Here is a 22,946-nt window from a genome sequence, read left to right on the forward strand (position 1 = left end):
TTATATCCTCTACCTGTGTAGATGTAAAGTATTTTGACATTGTTGACTATCGTACTCTTTTCCTTTCCTTCCTCCCCCAAGTTCCATAGAGTAGTTCCACTGTTACAAATCTGTTCTATATATGAATGTATATATGATCATGTTTGTTTTTATGTATATGTTTATTTTTTGGATCTATCTTCCACATAGAAGAGAAAACATGTGGCTTTTGTCTTTCTGAACCTGGCTTACTTCACTACATGATGTCCTCTAATTCTAACCATTTACCTTCAAATGACATAATTTCATTCTTCCTTATGGCTTAATAAAACTCCATGTTGTATGCATACCATATTTTCTTAATCCATTCATCAGCTGTAGGGCATCTGAGTTGTTTCCATAGCTTGGCTATTGTGAACAATCTGCAGTAAACATCTATGTGCAGGTGTCTCTGTTGTATCCTGACTTACGTTCCTTTGAGTGTATGCCCAGAATTGGTATCACTGGATCATATGGCAGTTATATTTTTAGTTTTGTAAGGAATCTCCATACTATTTTCCATAGCGGTTATACTAATTCATATTCCCATCAACAGCACATAAGGGTTCCTGTTTCACTGCATCCTCACCAGCATTTGCTGTTATTTATGTTCCTGAAGATAGCCATTCTAACTGGGGTGAGATGAAATCTTAGTGTAGTTTTGATTTGCATATAGCCAGGGAAGCCGAGCACTGCTTCATGTATTTATTGGACATTTGTACTTCTTCCTTTGAATACTGCCTATTCATTTCATTTGCCCATTTATTCAGTAGGTTGTAGATTCTTTGAAAGGTTAGTTTTTTGAACTCCCTGTAGATTCTGGTTATTAGTCCCTTATCAGATGTATAGCTAGCAAATATTTCTCCCATTCTGTGAGCAGTCTCTTGAGTCTAGTGACTGTTTCTTTGGCTGTGCAGAAGCTTTTTAGTTTGATGCAGTCTCATTTGTCCATCCTTTCTCTTAATTGCTGAGCTATTGGAATTCTATTTAAGAAGTTATTGACTATGCCTATATGTTCTAGTGTATTTCCTGCTACTTTCTGTAGTTATTTTCAAAATTTCAGGCCTTATATTAAGGTCTTTGATCTACTTTGAGTTGATATTGGTGCACAAGGTGAAAGACATGGATCTAGTTTCAGTCTTCAACATGTGGATATCCAGTTTTTCCAGCACCATTTGTTGAAGAAGCTGTCTTTTCTCCACTATGTGTTTTGGGATCTTTTGTCTAAAAGCAGATGTCTGTAGCCGCATGGATTTATGTTTGGGTTTTCTACTCTGTGTTCCATTGGTATTCCTGTCTGTTTTTGTGCCAATACCATGCTTTTTTTTAACTTGTAATGGCTCTGTAGTATAGTTTGAAACCTTATGTTGTGATACCTCCAACATTGGACTTTTATTCAGAATTTCTTTGGCTTTTCGAGGTCTTTTGTGCTTCCATATGAACTTGAGTGTTGAATTTTCAATCTCTTTAATGAATGTCATTGGAATTTTGATAGGGATTGCATTGAACATGTAGATTGCTTTGGGTAATATGGCCATTTTCATAATATCGATTCTGTCAATCCATGAGCATGGGAGATCTTTTCATATTATCATCTTCTTTGATTTGTTTTTTCAGTGATTTATAGTTTTCATTGAAAAGGTCTTTGATCTCTTTCATTAAATTTATTCCTAGATATTTTGTTTTTGAGGCTATTGTAAATGAGATTGTTTCCCTGATTTCTTTCTGAATCTGTCATTGTTGGTATATAGAGAAGCTACTTATTTTTGTAAATTAATTTTGTATACTGGCAATTTACCAAAAGTCATTATACCGATTCTTTTTGGTGGTGCTGAGGTTTGATCTTGAGGCCTCCAGCTAGTAGGCAAATGCTCTATCACTTGAGCCACACCACTGGCCATGTTTTGCTTCAGTTATTTTTTGGATAGGGCCATGCATTTTGCCTGGGGCTAGCCTCAGACTGCAGTCCTTCTACCCATGCCTCCCTCATAGCTAGGACATCAGGTGCACCACCACATCCAACTTGCTGACCAGCTTTTTGCCAGAGTTGGCCTCAAACCTCTCTCTTCCTGATCTCTACTCACTGAGTAGCTGGAGTTACAGGTATGAGCCTCTGTGCGCAGTACCTGTTCTTGATCTTATACCTTTATTATGGTAGACGTTAGACAAATATCCTAAAAGCATTGTTCAAATAGATTTTATTTTTGGTGGTATTGGGGTTTGAACTCAGGCCCTCATGCTTGGCTAGGCAGATACTCTATTACTTGAGTCACTCCGCCATTCCTTTTTGTGTAGGTTATTTTTGAGATGGGGGTCTGACTTGTGCTCAGGGCAGCCTGGACGGCAATCCTCCTATTTGTGCTTCCTGCATAGCTCAGATGACAAACGCAGCTATGAGTTGCGATAGGGTTTCACTAATTAATTATTAATTTTTTTCCCTATGGGCTGGCCTCCAACCATGATCCTGCTGATCTCTGCCTCCTAAGTAGGTAAGGTTACAGGCATGAGCCACTATGCTTGACCAAGATTTTATCTTAAATTGCTTCCTTTTGAGGAACTAATAGTCTAAAAGTTACTTAACTACTTTTTCATTCTTTCTTTATCCTTGCCCAGATTTTACAAAATTCAAGAAGCATATTAAAACCTTCAACAGTATGAGCTGTCAAAAATGGCTGGTGACATAAGTCCCAAAGCCTTAGAAGAGTGATTTCTAGAATCAGCATGGCATCCTGTTGAGTGTCCTGCCTGTGTGACCTTGGGCAGCAGGAGACACATACTTCCTTGGTTTCCTTATGTGTGAAATGGGGATAATATGGCTTGCTGTAGCTAAGTCAGGAAACGGTTGCTGTGAATACCAAGTGAAACAAGTAAGACACTTAGAACAGCCTGGTGAGAGGGAAGCACTCACTGCATGTCGGCCTTCCTTTGTTCTCAGTCATGTTCAATTAATAAGGTATTAAGAGACTGTCTAATTCATATCTAATTCAATGCCTTTGCTTCCAGTCCTGCTTAGATACTAATGTTATGATTACTTATATTTGCCCCATATATCTTGCCTACCTACTTGTTTTTAACTTTTTGGTAAAAATAGCATTATGCTTGATTTTGCTTTTTTGGCACTTTTGGATTCTGTCTTTCTGTGGGGTATTAGAATCCAAGTATATTAGGTCAGTTATTTTTATCATTACTAATATGCTTAATCTTCCATGCAACTCTATGGTTGGCTTCTTATAATGCCTGCTAATTATATCCTTTTTAAATTTTGCTTTATGGACTGTACTTTCTTTACTTTTAGGTTCTTTATTAGTATGGAACATATATTATTATCACTGTTTTTACAAAATTCCATTATTTATTAACTTTAACTTTATTTATCTATTTATTTATTTATTTTGTGGTGCTGGGGTTTGAACTCAGGACCTCACACTTGCTAAGCAAGTGCTTTACCACTTGTGCCACTCTGCCAGTTCTTAACTTTAATTTAAAAAAAATCATTCTTTAATGAGCATTCCTTCAGCTGACAGGAGAAAAAAGTTTCTTTGAATTCACATGTTTAAGGAACCTGATATAGCATGCTTTAAGCTTCTTCGATCTAATTAGCCTTTTTATTGGTGGGTGGGAGGAGGTAGTGTTTGAACTGAGGACCTCATACTTGCTAGACAGGCACTCTCCCACTTGAGCCATACTGCCAACCCTAATTAGCCTTTGTAAAAACAATCCAGGATTGGTACGTAGATTACGTTATGATTTTGAAGTTATGTGTTTTCCTTAAAAAATAACTTTTCCATAGTTATGATAGGTACTTTTCTTTATGTAATACGTTTTCATGGGGAGAATTCATATGAGCATGATAAAAACAAAAGTCAAGCAAAATAAAAGTTTTACAGTAAAAAATCATTTTGTAGGGCTGGAGGTGTGGTTTAGGTGGTAGAGCACTTGCCTCGCAAGTTTCAAGCCATGAGTTCAAACCCCAGTACTGTGAAAAAACCAACAACAACAACAACAAAAATCAGTTTGTAGCTGGGCATCATGGTATATACCTGCAATCCCAGCACTTGGGAGGCTGAGGCAGGAGGAATGCAATTTTGAGACCAGTCTGGAATACATAGTAAGATCCTATCTCAAAAAAAAAAAACAAAAACAAAACTGAGGTAGGCTAACTTGGAGGCAGATGACATAAAAAGTTCAAAAAGCGAGTCACAATAAAGGCAAGAAAAAAAATCCAAGTAAGCTAAGAGCCAGGAGCTCAGAAAAAGTGCCATCCTAATCGGTAACTTGAAGCCTCCCATCTCTATTAGGATACAGGAGCTGGTCATGTTCTTAGCCTTGCGTTAATGATTTGCCCTAGATAACGCACATCCGGGGTAAATAGCTCAAGTAAAACATCTGGTAAAACTCATCCGTGGACTAACAGGAGACCTCATTAAAGGAAAATCTGCTAAAAATGTTTTTTTTTTTTTTTTGCCCTAGACAAACATCTTCTAAAAGAAGGTGCCTGGCAGAATTTTGAGACATATATCACCAATATCAATTATGGAGACCTGCTGCCTGAAGTCTTAAATTTATTAATACTAAAACATAAGATATAACTAAAGGAGGGTTGTCACAAAAGCAAAATAATCAGTTTGGGTTGTGGGTGTAGCTTAGTTGTAAAGCACTTGCCTAGCACGTGCTAGTCCATGGGTTCAATCACCAGCATATACACACACACACACACAATCAACATTCTTCTTACTACAGACCTCATCCCAGAGAGAATGTCCATCTGCAGGATTTTTTTTTTGTCTATGCATCTATACACAGTTGTAGTAAAGCAGGATCCAGCTATATACAGTGGATCTAACTTTGAAATTAAATGTCAAACTAGTATTTAGGCATCTGTGTTTAATTGTTTTCTCTGCTGATTTTACTCTCTTTTTATAATTCACTCTTTCTGGTCTCCATATTTCCATTTATGTTGCGTTGCTGCGTGAGTTATAATCCATCATGAAAAGGATATGAAGCTGGGTAAGGTGGGACACAACTGTAACCCCAGCACTGGGAAAGCTGAGACAGGAGAGTTGTAAGTTCAAGGCCAGCCTACTACAGAGGGAGACCTTGCTGAGAGAGGCAGAGAGGGAGGAAAAGAAGCAGAGAGAAAAAGAGAGAGAGGTAGAATTTTATCTTTTGAACCCTTGTCCATGTAAGAATGTTTTCTATAATTCTCACATAATTAGGACAAGTTATCTACATATCAGATTCTAGTTTACAACTTTTACCCCTCAAGACCAACTAGAATGCTTTCTCCTTACGATAGCAGGGTAACTGATCCTAGAGTTTTCCCAGTGTGGAACAACAGATGTCACATGCATATAAAATGTTTTCCAAAAATAAGGACTAAACACCTGAAAAACAAAACTGAAACAAGAGTAAGAGGAGCCCTGTGTCATGACTGCCAGGCATTGGGCAGCAGGGTTTCTCTAAGTATAAGTGCAGATGGTCCTGACTTAGGGTGGTTCAACTTAGCGATTCTGACTTTTATGATGGTGTAAAAACAATGTACATTCAGTAAAACTTGTACTTGGCATTTCAAATTTGGATTTTTTTTCCAGGCTAATGATATGTGGCAGAATTTTCTCAGGACATCAGGTAGTGGCAGTTAGCCATTGTTCCTTGTCAGCAATGAAATCATGTGGGGAGCAAGGGACCGCCCACAGTCACTGTGTAGCTAGGTGAGGGTGCTCAGGCGGCTAGGAGAAGCTGGTGTGTTCTGCACCTCCAGCATTTCGACTGTGGTGGGTTTATCTGGATATCTGGATATCTGGAGGAACATCTGTACTGCCTCTGTTTCTGTCTATCTGAAAACATCTTTATTTGCCCTTTATTTCTCATGGTTTTTCTGAATACAAGATTCAAGGTGGACATTATTTTTGCACAGCATTGTGATGATCTGTTTCTTGTGCTCAAAATTGCTGTTGAACATTTTGTTGAGTCTTAATTTTCTATCTTGTAGGAAACCTGCTTCTCTATTTGTTTTTAGTATTCTGCAGCTTCACTACAATTGTATCCAGTTGTATGTAGACTCCACTGATCTTATCTGATCTGATTATCACCAGAAGTTGGGTGGAGGGTCGAAAGTAAATTTCCCACATCTCCAAAAGGAGCTTAAGGGGTTCTGGACCAGTAACACCTCCTAAATCTCAAAAGAAGCCCTTGTCCTCTCTGGAGGACAAACCTCTCTCAGGTTTGATCATACATTTCCCATAGAGCAAGACCAACCAATTGGTCACAGATTATCAGACTAAATGGTAGCCCACCACAAATGAATCAGTAGAAAACAACACTCAGACTTAGAGTCTAGGAACCTCAAATGTTAGAGCTACCTGTAATAAAATATGAAGTAATGATCTCTGAAGTGTTTAAGAAATGAAAGATGGAGTCACAAAAATGAGAAGAATTCAACTCTCAGAAAAGATCAGTAGGAGGGCTGGGGGCGTGGCTCAGGTGGTAGAACACCTGTCTAGCAAGTGCAAGTCCCTGAGTTCAAAACCCAGCATCACCACAAAAATAAAAATAAAATTATCAGAAGGAGTATGGTGTGGTACTATTTGGAAAAACTGGATGACAATTCTTGGGATCTCTCTGTATTATTTTTCCTGTTAATTTTCTCAGTTTTTAAAATTGAGATAAAATTCACCTAACACAAAATAAACAATTTCAGTGTTTTTAGTATTTCACAATAACACACACCATTGTCTAATTCCAGGATATACCCATTAACTCAAAAAAGAAACCCTTATCTATTAGCAGTTTCTGTATTATCTTTCAGTGACATATGAGCCTACCATTATCTCCAAACACAAAGGTTAACTTAAGAAAAAGTTATTCAAGCTTGTCAAATTAAATAAGTAAAGAAAGTTATCCAAGACATTAAACACTGGTATCACCTTTTTTTTTTCATGAGCAGGAAGATTTGTAAAAGAATAAGATGGGAGTCTTAAAAATGAAAAAATATTGTTCAAATTTAAAAATGGGTGATTGAAATAGATGACTAGGTATAGCTAAAGAAATAGTGAACCTGAAGGTACACAAAAGGATCATGTGGAAGAGGGGCTGAATTATCAAAAATAAGTTAAATAAACAAAGGATAGAATGACATGATCTGACATAACAGCTAATCAGAGACCCCAATTAAAGTAGAAAAGTCAGGAAGTAGTAATTAAATGCAGCAATGTGGTTGGACTTGGGTCACATGACAAGGGGAGAGCACATACAGGAGATATAGGAATAGGTAGAAAACCCAAAACATGAAAGCGTTTGATGTCCCCACTCCAGAGGAACTAATACAGAAACCTTAAAGCGACAGAGGTTATCATGAGAAGGGGATCAGGAACCAGTGTGAAGATCAGTTAGAGATGAATCAACATGGGTCGTAACACATGGGTACACAAAAGCAATGTTAGGATTCTCTCTGTATAGCTATCCTTAACTCAACTAGCAAAAAGGCTTTGTCTTCCTTACTATGCTTGTGTCTTTTCTTCAACAAAATTAGAGATAAGGGCAGAACAGGACCTGCCTGGAATTTGAGGGCGGTAAAGGGGGGAGAGAGTGGGGGGTGGGGCAGGGTGGAGAAATGACCCAAACAATGTATGCACGTGTGAGTAAATGAATAAAAAAAAAGATTTTCTAGGGCTGATGGAAGACGTAAATCCCTAGTGTGTGTGTGTGTGTGTGTGTAAATCCCACAGTGTACAGATCACATAAGATCAATGGAGTCTGCGTCTCAATATAACTGTAGTTAAGCTGCAGAATATGAAAAACAAATAGAAAGAAAAGGCAGGTTTCCTACAGGGATAGAAAATTAGACTCAACAGACTTTACAGCAGCAATTCTGAGCACCAGAGACAGAATCATCACAGTGCTGTACAAAAATAATGTCTACCTCAAATTTTGTATCCAGAAAAACTATCAGGAGTAAAGAGAAATAAAGTTGTTTTCACATAAGCACAGATTTTGCCACTGACACATGTACAAAGAACCTCTGGGGAGAATATATCCAGGAAGGAAGGAAGCAAATCCAAATGGGAGCCCCAAACTGCAACAAGAAATGATTGGCAAGGGAATTAATACAAATTTAAGACAATCTAAACAAATATTGCTGGTGAAAAATAATAATAGTGTAACTGACAAGTTTTTCACAAAGCCACACAATTAAATGGTTGAATAACATTAGGGAGAAAGGTGGCAGAAACAAGCCCAAATAATGTCAAATCATGGAAAATGAAAGGGGTAAAAATAATCTTTACCCAACAGCGTCTAAGATAATTTTAATGAACACATAGTACTTAATATGTGCCAAGAACTAAGTGCTTTACAAAAACACTTGTGAGGTAGGTATTCTTAGTATCTCAGGGAGATTAAGTAATTGGTCCAGGGTCTCAAACGAAGGACTGATGCCCGCATCTGTGCACATCATTGTCTTTCCATGACCCCCTGGCAAGGGGCAACTGTGAGATCAAATGCAGCCTGTGCCTCCCTCGGCAAGCTGTGTCCCTCCTGGGAAAACGTCTTCCTGATTTGCACAACAGTCCAGGATCAAGCCAGTGGTGGCCTTGCAGAAATGGTGGTGCTAACATCTGAATTAAGATGGACCCTCGAGTCCACCTCCACCCACTTTCTGTACTGCATCCCAATATTAATATCAAGCAAGACGTACTCTAAAATTATTAAAGCACTTTAGAGATGAGAGAGCAACAACTAAAGTATGAAAGGGGTTAGCTCCCTAAAGCCATAACAGCGCATATGTACCCAGTAAAATAATCACAAAACGTAAAAAACAAAACTAATTAGAGCAGTAAATTTATAAATCTGCTCGCGTAGTGGGGGATTCCCACATTCTTCTCTCAATTATGGATATTTCTAAGAGATAAAATTTTAGACAAATTACAAAAATTTGAAATATATAATTTTCTGACTATATGGTGTAACAAACTACATACCTTTACCCAAGTATTTGAAAATATTCTTTTCAAGTATACATAACATATTTATAATAATTGGGCTGGAGGAGTGACTCAAGTGGTAGAGTGCTTGCCTAGTAAGAGGCCCAGAGTTCAAACCCCAGTACCACCAAAAAAAATTATAATAATTGACCAAGCATTACCTCCTCATAAACTTTTTTTTTTAAAGCAGTACTAGGAATTGAACCCAGAGCTTTCCACATGCTGGGCAAGTTTTCTATCACCAACCTACATCTCCAGTCCATTTTTTTTTTTTTGGTACAACTGGCATTTGAACTCACGACTTTGAGCTTGCAAGGTAGGTGCTCTGCCATTTGAACCTCGCCTCCAGCCCTTTATGCTCTAGCTATCTTTGAGATAGGGCCTCACTTTTGCTCAGACTGGCTTGGGTCATGAAACCCTTACTTTATGCTTCCTGCCTTAGCTAGGATGACAGGCACATGCCGCCACACTCAGCTATGGGTTGTGACAGGCTTTTGCAAATTCTTTGTCTGAGTTGACCTGGAATTTAGATTTCCCAACCTCAGCTCCCAAGTAACATGAGCCACAAGTGCCTGGCTCAGGAGCCCTTTATTAAATTTTTTATTTTGAAACAGGGTCTTGCTAAGTTGTCCAGGCTGGCTTGAACTTGCAGTCTTCCTCCCTCAGCCTCCCTATTCTGGGATTGCATGTGTGTGCCACCACACATGGCTTTCTAGGTTATGTTAGTTAAGTTAGTAAATTTCTGGGATCATTATTAGACTGTACTTTCTGGCCACAAAATAATTAAAATAGAAGTTGAAATTTTAAAAACATAAACTAAAAATTAGAAATATCATGTAGTTGATATTTTAAAGATCCTTTCTAGTAACTCCTCAAAGAACAAAATCATAATAAAGTTTTTTTTAAAATAAAACTGATTTAGATGAGAGTATTACCCATCAACCTGTAGGATGCAGGGAATACAACAAGTAGAGGAAAATATCCTAAATATTTTGAAGAAGCTCCTAATATTTATGATAAGCCCACTAATCATTAGTGAGCTGTGTCCAACTTAATATGCATGAAAAAGTAGAAGAAAAATGATATTAATATATAAGCACAGACACTAATGAAATAACAGATATAGTGGAGAAGATCAAAGCAAAATCTGATGCTTTGAAAAGACTTTTATAATATATATTCTCTACTGTGATTGGCCCCCAAAAATGAAGGGAAGATGCAATAAAAAAAATTAGAAATAAAATGGAAATATATAATAATATCTATTATGATGACAGTAGGAACAAGTTACACCAGAGAACACTGATAATTCAGACACTCTGCACACAGTCCTAAATGGGAGGAAGTTACTAACAACACTCACGGAGAAAAAAGGATCTGAATAGTTCCATAACTACTAATCAGCGTTAGTAATCTTCTTTATTAGTTTGCCAGGACAGCCACAACCAAGTTCCAAGCCTGGGTAGCTTAAAACCACAGAAATCAGTCATCTCACAGTTGTGAGGCTGGAAGTCCAAAATCAAGGTGTCAATAGGGCCAGGCTTTCTCTATCCTGACAGCTATAGGGGAGACACCTTCCCCGGCTCTTCTAGCATCTGGTAGTTGCTAGGAATCCTGGGTGGCCTTTGGCTGGTACACACATCACTCCAGTCACCTGGCCAACCAACTGCCCTAGGTGTCTCCATAGCTTCTTCTCACTGGGCATGTCCCTGAGAAATTCCCCTTTTGTGTGTTTTTGGTGGTACTGGCATTTGAAGTCAGGGCTTTGCACTTGCTAGGCTGGTGCCATTACTTGAGCCACACCCTCAGCATTTTGCTTTAGGTGTTTTTTGAATAGGGTCTCGCATTATGGACTGTGATTCTCCTATTTATGCTTCCCACATAGCTGAGATGACAAACAATGCACCACCATGCCCAGCTTTTATTTGTGCAGATGGGGTCTCATGAACTGTTTGCCCAGGTGATCTTGAAGTGTGATCCTCCTGATATCAGACCCCCAACTAGCTGGGATTACAGGTATGAGCCACCATGCTTGGCCTGAAATTTCCCTTTTATTAAGGATACTAGTAGCTCTGATTAGGTCTCACACTAAAGACCTCATCTTAATTTGGTTAAATCTGTACAGACCCCATTTTCAAATAAGGTCACAATCTGAGGGGTCAGGACTAAAGCTGCCTTTTGGGCACAATTCAACCTGTAATATCTTGCTACAGAGTAAACATTGTATTCAAAAACAAAGCATTCCAGGAATAGATTACTGTAAGTTTATATGATTCTTACATAGCCCCCCAGGTTCTAAGATGCTGATGTACCCGATGCCAAAAACCTGAGGAGGCTGAAGAGACAGTGAGAGGGGAATCCGCCTCACAGGATGATGTGGGCAAATCCCTGAAACTTCATGTTGGGTGGGAAAGTGCATTACAGAAGACAATGTATCGGAAACCATTTTTATAAGCAAGAGAAAAATTAAAGAGTACATTCTTCAGGATCACATACATACATGAAAACTGGGGAAAAGTAAGGGAAAAGGGGCAGTAAGGATCACTATTAAGTAGACTGTTTCTGATCTTAATATAGATTTGGGGTTTTCGTTTGTTTTTATCTTGTGGTACTGGGGTCTGAACTCAGGGTCTCAAACTTGCTAGGCAGTTGCTCTGCTACTTGAACCACTCCATTAGCCTTTTTTTGCTTTAATTTTGTTTTAGGTAGGGTCTCATCCCCCCACCCCTGGGGGGTGGGCTGGCCTTGGACTGAGATCCTCCTGCCTATGCCTCCTACACACCTGGGATCGTAGGTGTGACTCACCATACTCTGCTTGTCTGTTGAGATGGAATCTCATTAACTTTTTGACCAGGCAGCCTTGAGTCATGATTCTTCTGGTCTTTGCCACCCAAGTAGGTGAAATTATAGGTATTAGCTACCACACCCAGCTTAGTATAGTTAAAGTAGAAGCAAAAACTCAAAAGCTGGTAAGTCCAAAATCCAGTTCTCCTAGGTCTGGGCACGCCGAGGTAACAAGTGTGCCTTTGTCAATGACGTTCCTGTTCTTAGAGTACATGGGGAACATATGTTCATTGTGTTGTCACTCTCCATGATACATTTCATATATTCTGTCCCCTTTCTCAAATGTTGCACAATTTTAAGAACTATTAAGTGAACACTGTCAGTATTGTTTAGTGTTAAGTCTAACTTAGTTCTGTCATAGATGACTAGGGAGTTCAGGGTCAGGTGCTGGTAGGATTTTTCTTTGCTTCTTGCTAGATGTGCCCAGATGTAAAGTATGCCGTAGCAGTTCTCCTACCAACTTGGGTTGCAAGCATTTGGCAGTAGCTGGGCAATGTAGCCAAGCCATTTCAAAGTATTGTGCTCATGGTTTTCCAAAGACTTAAGGAAATGAGAGTAGCTCTTTCCCTTCCTCAAAACGTATGCATTTTTTATTGTCAGAGAGGAAAAGCCACGTTTCTAGGGAAGAAATTGACATTACCAACCAGTAACTTCTTCGTGTGTTCGCTTTCTTTTGACCTCCCCTAAGCTCAACTCCAACTCTGGAAGAAGTCAGCGCCTGGGCCCAGTCCTTTGACACCCTAATGCTCACTCCAGCAGGAAGAAACGCCTTCCGGGAATTCCTTCGGACAGAATTCAGTGAAGAAAATATGCTTTTCTGGATGGCCTGTGAAGAACTGAAAAAGGAAGCTAATAAGAGTATCATTGAAGAGAAAGCGAAGATCATATATGAAGACTACATTTCTATTCTTTCTCCTAAAGAGGTGTGTGTAAACCAAAGGTCTTTCCCAGGAGCCATTGGTACAGTCACCCCCTCCACATTTGGTCATGTTCTCCTCGCATAGTTAGGGCCACTCCAAAGCATAGCACCGATTCTGCCCCACGGGGTCTTTTCTTATAGCAGAAAAACTGCCAGAAGAGTAAGATTGTGAAAGTTTCTACCTGTGAGAATTTAAGTTTCTTCAAAACTAGAATCTTGAAGGTTTGGGTTAGTCCCAAAATTTGGTGCCCTTTGGCTCCATTTGTAAAATCACCTGTTACCTCCCACTATATGTGGACAAGAATGCAATCTAATGAAGCAGCTCACAGAGAAGTGGGCAGGCAGCCGAGCATCCCTAGTGAAGTGAGCCACCACAGGACAGTGGGAATGAGGGTGAAGATGGACAAAGGACAACGAACAGGCCATTACCAGAAACTGTCCAGGGGACATGATTAGCTGAGCCAAGGAGAAAGCATGAGATTGTTGGCACAGTGAAAATGGAAGCAGCTTTGTCTACCTAAAGTGCAGAGTGTTTAGCAAACAGAGCTGGAAGCAGGCAGCAGAGAAGACTTAGAAAAGGGCTGGTCTGAGAGCTTCAAGGGGTTATGTGCCATGCTGAGGTTTTCTGATTGTTTATTCTGAGGATTTTAACCTGGCAATATTATCAAATTCCGAATTTTGAAAGTGCAGCCTGGCTCCAGGATGGATTAGAAGGCAAGAGGGGGATGGTTAGAGGAAGAATTCAGTTGTCCGTGCCTGACATGGCAAAGGCTTAACTAAGCCCACTGAAGAGAAACTGGAGAGGAGGGGTTTGATTTGAGGTCAATTTGCAGGACTGAAAAGGAGGAGCTTTTCACAGTCCTCTTTCACTCATGAACAGGGTACGAATGGTCTCTGACTGGGAATCCCCACAGAACATTCGCAGGGTTAGTCTTCATGGGGAGATTGTGAAAAATGACATTCTATTTATGCCTTATCTTTTCGTGACCTAGAATATTTTTCAATGTTTTCTGCAGTAAAAAATATGATGATCTATAGCAGCACTCTCTCCCCAGTAGATGGTCCTCTGGCCTATGTCAAAGTTTGTCTAGTGGGCAGTGCTGCCAACCATACTCTCAGAGGAAAGGGGGTCAAGAAAGGAAGCACCTTTACCTCCATGTGGGTGGAAGTGACATTTAAACCAAGACCTGAAGGAAAGGTAGACTGCATCAGTCAGGGCAGGGGAAAAGGTTGTCCCAGATAGAGGGAACAAAGACAAAATATAGTTCTAGATTCATCTTCCTTCTTTAAATCCCCAGTGGTTCGGAACAGATTTTGAATTCTACATGATGCTGGGATTAGTAGAAGCAGATCACCAGGAGCCTCAGAAGTTTAACCTTGGAACTGCTAAACTTTGAACTTGATCCTGAGAGCACTGACGAGTCAGGGCAAGGAAGGAGGCAGAGTGGCAGGACAAAGTTTGCACTTTAGAAAGAGCCCTCGGCCAAACCACGGGCCGGCAGTGGAGTGGTGCTAGGAGACCAGTTGGGAGGCCACTATACACATCCAGCAGCAAATGATAAGCCACCTCCACAAGGCCATGACAGAGAGTGCAGAAGTAGACAGATGCAGTGACAAGGTAGGATCAGCAGGGCTTTGTGACTGATGGAGCCAGGGGAAAAATGAAGGATAGTCAGGATGCTGAATCAGATGGGGATGGACGGCTCTGTCACGAGCCAGGCAAAGGGACGGGAAGACACTGAGAGTCTGTTGTGACTGTATTGGGTTTGAGATGGCACTGAAGCAACATGGAAATGGTTTTGCTAAGTGTTTTCAGTTTTATGTTGATAGGATAGGCAACATGTAGCACTAGCACAGTCATGGCTAGCAGCTGCCAAGATGGTTAAGCTAAGGGTCTTTACTCAGAAGCAGAAGAGAAGTGAGTTTGTTCAACAACCTTGACTAGGACTCTTGTTTGGTGTCCTTGTAGAAAAGTTTGAGCCCAGCAGCTTTCCCTGGTCTACGAGAGTCTTGTCTGCGGTGAGCAAACACCAGAAAAATAACAGCTGACATCTCCCACGGGTTTGATGGATTCCAAGCACTTTTACAAATTTTCATTAAATCCTCACTAAAAACCTGTAAACTACCATCATCATTTCATATTATATGATGAGCTCATTAGGAGGAATTCATGTTTAACTTAACATAGATACAACAGTGTTACCTTGTCCAAGGTCCCACAACTCAGCAGGAACAGAGCTGGGATTGAAAGCCAGGCATCGCTGGCTCTCAGGCCCTGTGACTTGGCACAGAAACCTGTGTCTGTGGTGTAACTGGGCAGAAGCCTGCAGCATCCTGGGCTTAGTCTCCACATTACGAGGAAATTAGCAAGGGTAAATTCCTGTATTCCATCAAAGGACATCCTACACTCATTTTAAAGAAGCAAAATGATGTTGTGGTTTTCTAAAGCGAGGCAAACCCTTCTGGCAGTACTTAAAACTTGTTAGAAGTACAAGGTCTGGCCCCTACCCAAACCTACTGAGTCACAGACTCCTGGGTGGGACCCAGCAGTCTGTCCCATAACCCCTCAAAGAGTTGACGGTGGCTAGAAGTTGGACCCCTGCTGGTCATGCTTTTGGTGTCTCTGAAAGGTTTGGATTCATGGATGACCTTGCTTGGTTCGGGACTTTAAAAGGTAAAACATGCTCTGGGAGATCAGGCTGGCTTTACATGAAGAAGTATAGAATGCAGTGATCTCTTACTTGTTTCTCTGGACAGGTCAGCTTGGACTCTCGAGTGAGAGAAGGCATCAACAGGAACATGGGGCAGCCATCCCAACACATATTCGACGATGCACAGCTTCAGATTTACACCCTAATGCACAGAGACTCCTACCCCCGCTTCATGAACTCGGCCATCTATAAGGACTTGCTTCAGTCCTTATCTGAGAAATCAGCAGAAGCATAGGAGGCATCAGATATATTTATTAATAAAACAGTACAAGAACTCACGGACATGTCTAGCACAGGGAATTTAGAGGTAGTCATATCTTCTGTTGGAGTAATACTTGGGCTATTTTAATAACATGCTTTCTTTCCTTGGAAAGACAGCTATATATTCACATGTAAACTGCAGCCATTGTTCGGGATACTTTTGAGAAGTAATGGGAGAAAGAATGTTAGAAAGATAGTGTATTTTCATTTACGTAGCAGCGCTTGCTCCCAGTGGGAAAGGATACAGTAGGAGAATGCGCACTGCCGAGAGCGTGAGTGACTACAGGAGCACTGGGACCAGTAACTGGTCACCCTCCAAAGAAAGGATGTTCAAATGCTTCTCTGCTGCTCCTTTCTTCCAGCGAGCTCAGTCTGAGTACTTTACTGTCAGTGCCGTGGCCAGACCCAAATTCACATTTTATAAAGTTGTGACCTCAACTTGTAAAAGCGGTGTCCAGTTTGTATGTTAGAGCATGCATGTGTGGACACATGTATGTGCATGTGCTTCAGTCAAGGTCACGGAAAGCACTGTGCACTTAACTCGGATCACTTTCAAACATCTGGGAAGAGCAACAGTGCCTAGAAAATTCTTCTGTTGAAAAAAGTTACCATTATTTTACCATCAGAATCAGCCAAACTGAGGAGTGAATTTTTAAGTTCACAACTTGGTTGTGTTCACAACACAACTTTCAAGTAAGCATATTTCCATTTTTTAATAAAAATAAATATGGGCATTTTCACCCTAAAAAGATTAAGCCCAAGAGTTTTATCTCAATTTTTCATTTTTTCAAATGGCAACACTTGGGAACCGTAAGACTGAGTAAATGGGCACACAGGCAATGTGTCTTTTAGTTCCCAGCCCAGTAGTCTGTTTTTAGAGTCCACTATTTTTAGTATAAGCAAATGCAGTAACTTAATAGTTTACAGGTAAAAATGGTTTGTATGATCCATGCCTACAACGAATGGGAAAGATACAAAATCTGGACTGATTTCAGAAATAGGTTAGAAATTAATTTGCAAGAGACTCACACTATACTTCAGCCCTCACCCAGGCTAGCTCTTGGTCATCTCCCTTACCTGGCCCTTCAGTAGTCCAGCTGTGTGCCACTACTCAGCTCAAGCCCCAAACCTAAGGGCTTGTTCTTAGGAAACTGTAATGAGAACTGGGGCCTTACCCCCTCCACTTCCAGTGTATCTATGAATTGTATACATCAGTGTCTGTTCTCACCTCCTTCTGTCCAGGCCCAGGGAGTAATGTGCTCTTTCACCCATTTCAAGCCTTCACATGTGTTTTTGAATCCATATGATCCAGCCTCATTTTCACCAGAGCTATAATTGGCCAGGTGTGGTGGTGGTGTACACCTGTAATCCCAGCATCTGGTAGGCAAAGGCAGGAGGATCATGAATTAAGGCCTGGACTTTGTAGCAAGACACTGTATCAAAATAAAGAAAAAAAAAGAGAGAACAGCTGTAATTGCAATTAAGTCATAAACCCTGTCCTCCTGCAGTTTATGTCAGTGGCAACAAGAATGTAGTATAGCTGGATGCCAGAGGCTCACTCCTACAATCTTAGCTGCTGAGATCAGGAGGATTGCAGTTTGAGGTCAGTCTGGGAAAATAGTTCATGAGACCCCCATCTCCAAAATAACCTAAGCAAAATGGACTGGAGTTGTGGCTCAAGCAGTAGAGTACCTGTTTTGCAAACACAAAGCCCTGAGTTCAAACCCCAGTCCCAACCAAAGGAAAAAGAAAAGTGTAATGCAGTAAGTTCTGCAACATGGCTACAGGAGTCTTGAAGCATTATGGAACACTTTTGCAGATGCGGCACCAAACCTAAAACCTACAGAAGAATGTGTGTGCACTGGCAGACAGTGGGAGGAGAGTATTTGTAATTGACCACAAATGAGTCCAGTTCGGGACATGCTGAATATGAGGCAAGTGTAAAACATATAAAAGGAGACACTGAAAATCAATTGGGTAGAGTTACAGGGTAGTCACAATTCTAGGCTGAAGTCCAGGCACAGTGGCTCATGCCAGGAATTCCAATTACTTGAGAGGCAGAAATAGGAGGATTGTGGTTTGAGGGCAGCCTGGACAAAAAAGTTAGTGAGACCCTATCTTAAAGAACAAGCTGGAGCCTGGCATGGTGGCTTACATCTGTAATCAGGAGGTAGAGTCTAGGAGAATCACAATTTAAGGTCAGACCAGTCAAAAAGTTACCAAGACCCCCATCTCAACAAATGAGCTAAGTATAGTGGTGCACACTGTAATCCCAGCTACACAAGAGGTGGAAATAAAGAGGATCAGGGTCTGAAATTGGCCTGAGCAAAAGTGTGAGACCCTACTTGAAAAATAATTAAATACAAAGGGCTGGAGGTGTGGCTAAAATGGTACAGCACCTGCCTGGCAAGTGTGAGACCCTCAGTTCTAATCCCAGTACCGAGAGAAGAAAAGATTCTAGACTGAAATATTGATTTGGGATTTTTCAGCACATAAACAAATGAGATTGCCTGGAGAGCTAGTGCAAGAAGGGAGTTAAGGACAAATCTTTGAAGGCAGAGAAACAAGAGTCCCAGGAGATGTAGCAAGATTTGCTTAAATCCAGGTAAAGATGGCAGGGATGTGGGAGGGGCACATGGATGGGAGTGTATGTGTGTGGGGGAGACAGTAGCAAACTGCTCTTACCTCGAGCTGTCTCATATCTTCTTGGCTCTTCCCCAACTGCAAGCAGTGAAGAACAAGTCAACTGTTGACTCTCCCTCTCCTTCCTCATAGGGCTGTTCCCCATACTGCCTCCCCCATCACCCCAACCACATGCGGCAGTGAGGTGCACCTACCTGCAGTTCTAAAGCCCACCACTTCCGCCTCATCCCAGTGCAGTGCTCAGCTTCCTGAGGTCACGGACAGCTCCTTCCTAGAAGCACTACTTCCCTGTCCTCTGGGCCACTCTGCTGACTCCATGCTCCCTGTCCTCTTTGTTTCCTCCTTGGGCAGCAGAGAACAGCTAAGCACTTGGCTCTGGAGCCAGGCTTTGCAACAAATCCACTGAAACGCGGTAGCAGGGACCCTGCCTTCCTGAGCCTGTCCCTTCATTGGTAAGAATGGAAATAATAATGGTACCTTGTTTGGAATTACAATGAATCCATGTAGGAATGGGGTGGCTCTCAGGAAGCAAGGTAGGGGGATCATGAGTTTGAGGCTAGCCTGGGCTACATAGCAAGATCCTATCTCAAAAAACAAACAAAAAGAATCCATGTAAAATACATAGGTATTTAGTAAATGCTCATTATTCTTATTACTTGTCCATTAAATGTGATGGTCCCTAGGTTTTGGCTGTTCCTAGTAATCTACATGTTTTCCTGTGGTGAGCCCTTTCCTTATTGTTTAAAATATCTACCAAATACACTGTTGTTTGCCAAAACTGGAATCTCACCCAGATGCCCTCCTGAACTTTGGTAAAACGGCCTGTCTTCATTTTGACTCATCACCCTGCTATCTCCTTACCCCCCAAGCCTGGTCCCTGCCTGGAATCGAGTCCACTCCCACCTTCACCTGGCCAGACATCTGGGTGTGAACTTGACTCTTCTCTCCCTTTCTCCTCTCAAATGTACTTTCCTAAATATTTCTCACATGTCTCTTTTTCTGACCTTTCTTCCTTCTTCTGACTCCCATTATATCCTAACTGGTTTCCTGCATGGTCTCAACCCATTCAAATCCACCCTTCAAAGTGTCATCAGGTAATCTTTCTTCCATACAAATCTGCTTGTCACCATCTCTACACTCAATAAAATTTTTCAGTATTTTCCAATTGCCTGGAGTACAAATACCAAGTTCTCAGCCTGGCATACAAGCAAGGGCCTCTGCAGTCAGGCTTCAGCCAGCCCCACTTACACTGAAGACTAGAGGAGATGTGTGCAGAAGAGGCACATGGGCTACTCAGTCACAAATGCTCATGAGGACTTGTTCTAACTTCCTGCTACCTCCTACCTGCTCACCCTAAAGTGCCACCCATCCACCCAGCTAACTCCCATTTACCTCAACGGTATCTTCTCCAAGAAGCCTTTCTTACCTGACTGCCTAGGCCATATCCAATATGCTGTGTTGGGTGCCAGTCTTTAGTGTTCCAGGATATCCTAAACAAATATTTATCATCTGAGTTATTAACAAATTATGATTACACACCTGCCTTACCTACTAGGCTGACAGTGTCCAATGACACTGAAAACACATTTCACCCATCATTTTACATTTAACATCCAGCTTAGAGCAGTAAACAAATATTTGTACAACTATAGATTTTCCTATAAAGTAAAAAATTCCATGCCAACATGGTTTCACAATGTATCACTACTCATAAAGACACAGTCATAACCAACACAACCAATTCAGTGAGCACATCCAACTGTCTCTGAATACGAATAAATCCCCAAGTATCCTATGTACTCAATATAATTCCAGCATTATTTTAAGTAAAATCAGACAAGATGAGTTTGTTGAGATGGTTGGCTTTCCATTTGGAATGTGTGTGTGTGTGTGTGTGTGTGAAATGGCTTTAGAATCTAAGTTTTTAAAAAACACGTAAGAATAGTGGAAGAAAATACAGGCAATATTATAATCTCACATGAAAAATGTTTTCCAAAGCAAAACATACAACTCAAAAACTTACATAAAAGAAAAAACTTTTTATACTAATTTTTTAATACTTTTATACTTATTATATTAAAAAAATCTTAAATTCTGTGACATGAAAAACTCTTCAGGCTGTAAAACAAACTAAAGAATCTGTTAGTACTGCCTATACCTACAAATTAATAAGATATAATTCTACAGATAAAAAGGAAAAGCATAATAAAAAAAGGTAACCAAATAAAAACAATGAGATGAGAAAGGTTACTATTTCTCCCTAGATTTGGAAAAAAAAAAAAGGAAGAGGGCTGATAGCATCCCGTACTAGCAAAGACATCAGGAAATGGGGGCACTTCTACCCAGTTAACAGGAGGGTAAACTACTGGGACTTTGGAATGTAAACTGGCAATTTGTGTCATTTTTAATGTACCTATCCATTAGCCAGAACAACTACTTTTTAAATGAATGTGTTATAATCTGGGCTGGCAGGTACAAATTTTATGATAAACTAAAAAAACAAGTTGCAGGATATGCATAATGTATCATTTATATTAATAATGGTGCTGAGCTTACGGTTGTGTGTCACCAGACCAGGCCATGGTTCTATTTTAAGTGTTTTAAACATTGTATAGTCCTAACCCAAAGTTTATAAACCAGGTAGGGCTTACAGATGAGGCAGAGAGCTGACATTCCTTCCTCAAAGTCTCACAGTGAGTAAGGGACAGAATTAGATTTGAATCTGAATGGATCCTAAGCCTACTCTGCAATGCTAATTTCCTAGGAAAGAGAATTATATAGCTTGTATGAATCCATACACACACACATGTAAAAAGCAGAGTCACAGAGCCTGGAAGAGCACTGCCTTCAGTTCCTGTTTCTTGCTGAATAGAAGATAATGGAAACAGTTTTAGAAAGTGGGGCTAAGAATAGCTTTCGACAAATTCACTCTATTCTCAGGATTTGTGAAGACCCAGGCAGCCACACTGTTTTTCTTATTGAATTTAATACAAAATAAACATTTGGGGAAAAAAAGAGCCTTCATGAATAAAGATGGTACTATTGCCTTACAAAAATCAGTAAGGCTTTTTTGTTTGTTTGTTTCTGTTAGATACTGAACTAGAAAGTAAACCGCCTAAGCTTTCTTTACTGAAGTGTATAATAAAAAATTTCAGTGCTGAGGGGCTAGGGGTATAGTTCAGTGGCAGAATGCTTGCATGCACAAGGCTCCAGATTCAATCCCCAGCAACCACAACAAAATTTATCAATGGTGAATTGTCTAATCTGGATCAAGAATAGTAGTCACCAAATGGAGTTTTTCTTAGGTACTGCCAATTTAACCTCCTAAAAGATGAAACTGAGCTTTGGCATTACAGTGTGTTCATTTAAATTAGTTGTTCCACAGGAATATACTGGAAAAGTAGAAAAATCAAAATATTAGTTGTAAAAAAAAAAAAAAAAAACCTAAACAAACTAGGAGTTCTAGGAGTGGTGGCACATGCCTGTAGTCCCAGAACTCTGGAGGCTCAGATTAGGGGTTGCTTGAGTCCAGGAGTTCTTAGCCAGCCTGGGCAACATAGTGACATGGTCTCAAAACAAATAAAAAACACAAATAAAAATGCAGGCTGGGGATATAGCTCAATGGTAGAGTTTATGCTTAGCACATGCAAGGCCTCGGGTCCCATCCCCAGAGTAAAAAAAACACAATAAAAGTAGGAGTTAAATTTGATAGGCCTAAGAATGGGTAGTCCAAATTTTAAAATAATCTACTTAAATATACTTGGGTTCTAAAGGGAAGAGGATTAACTAGCATTTAGTGTTATGGTACGTTTTAACCTTAAAAACAAATAAAACAAAAAATCAGGATTAAGGCTGGAGTGTGGCTCAAGTGGTAGAACATTTGCCTAGCAATCACAAGGCCTTTTGTTCAAACCCCAGAACTGCTAAAAGGGTGACTAACACCTACAATCCTAACTACTTGGGAGGCTGAGATCTGGAGGATCAAGGTTCAAGGCTAGCCTAGGCAAATAGTTTTCAAGACCACATCTCTAAAAATAACCACAGCAAAATGGACTGGAGGCATGTCTTGCCTGCTTTGCCAGTGCAAATAAGTAAGTAAATAAATAAACCTCCTGATCAAGACACAGTGGCTTAATAAATTAAAAAAAACAAGATCCAATTATTTGCTGTCTACAAGAGACTCTCTTTAGATTTAAGGACACAAAAACGCTGAACATGAAAGGATAGAAAAAGATATTCTATGTCCTAAGAGGGCTGAGGCAGGAGAATCACAAGTTCAATGCCAGCAGGGACACATAGCAAGTTCCAGCTCAGCCTAGACCCTGTCTCCAACATGATAAAAGTGAAGAGAAAAAGAGACAACAATCCAATAATTGTAGGAGAGTTTAACATTCTACTTTCAATAGTGAATAAAATCTCCAGATAGGAAATCAGTCAGGATCAGGACATGAATGACACTACAGAGCAAGCAGTTAGACATATTTAGCACATTCCACACAACAGCAGAATATATAGTCTTCTATAAGAAAGAAGAGCACACAGAAAATGCTCCAGCATTTGTGGTCAGAA

At 40.3% G+C, this 22,946-nt stretch overlaps 1 protein-coding gene across 4 annotated transcripts in view; it reads left to right on the forward strand.

Moving 5' to 3' along the window:
* Rgs20 (regulator of G protein signaling 20) overlaps positions 1-22,394 on the forward strand; it is a 78,897-nt gene extending 56,503 nt beyond the window's left edge. The window contains exons 1-3 of one of the 4 annotated variants that reach the window (XM_074068540.1): positions 7,694-11,015; positions 12,532-12,766; positions 15,520-22,394. In XM_074068540.1, the coding sequence (XP_073924641.1) occupies positions 10,900-11,015; positions 12,532-12,766; positions 15,520-15,708 (540 nt within the window). In that variant the 5' untranslated portion in view covers positions 7,694-10,899 and the 3' untranslated portion in view covers positions 15,709-22,394. Of the gene's footprint in view, positions 1-7,693; positions 11,016-12,531; positions 12,767-15,519 lie in introns of those variants that run through there. The other 3 variants (XM_074068537.1, XM_074068538.1, XM_074068539.1) reach the window with 3 other exon arrangements.
* Positions 22,395-22,946: the final 552 nt, after the last annotated feature.

This window comes from Castor canadensis, chromosome 3 (assembly GCF_047511655.1).
Source record: "Castor canadensis chromosome 3, mCasCan1.hap1v2, whole genome shotgun sequence".
NCBI classification, from domain to species: domain Eukaryota; kingdom Metazoa; phylum Chordata; class Mammalia; order Rodentia; family Castoridae; genus Castor; species Castor canadensis.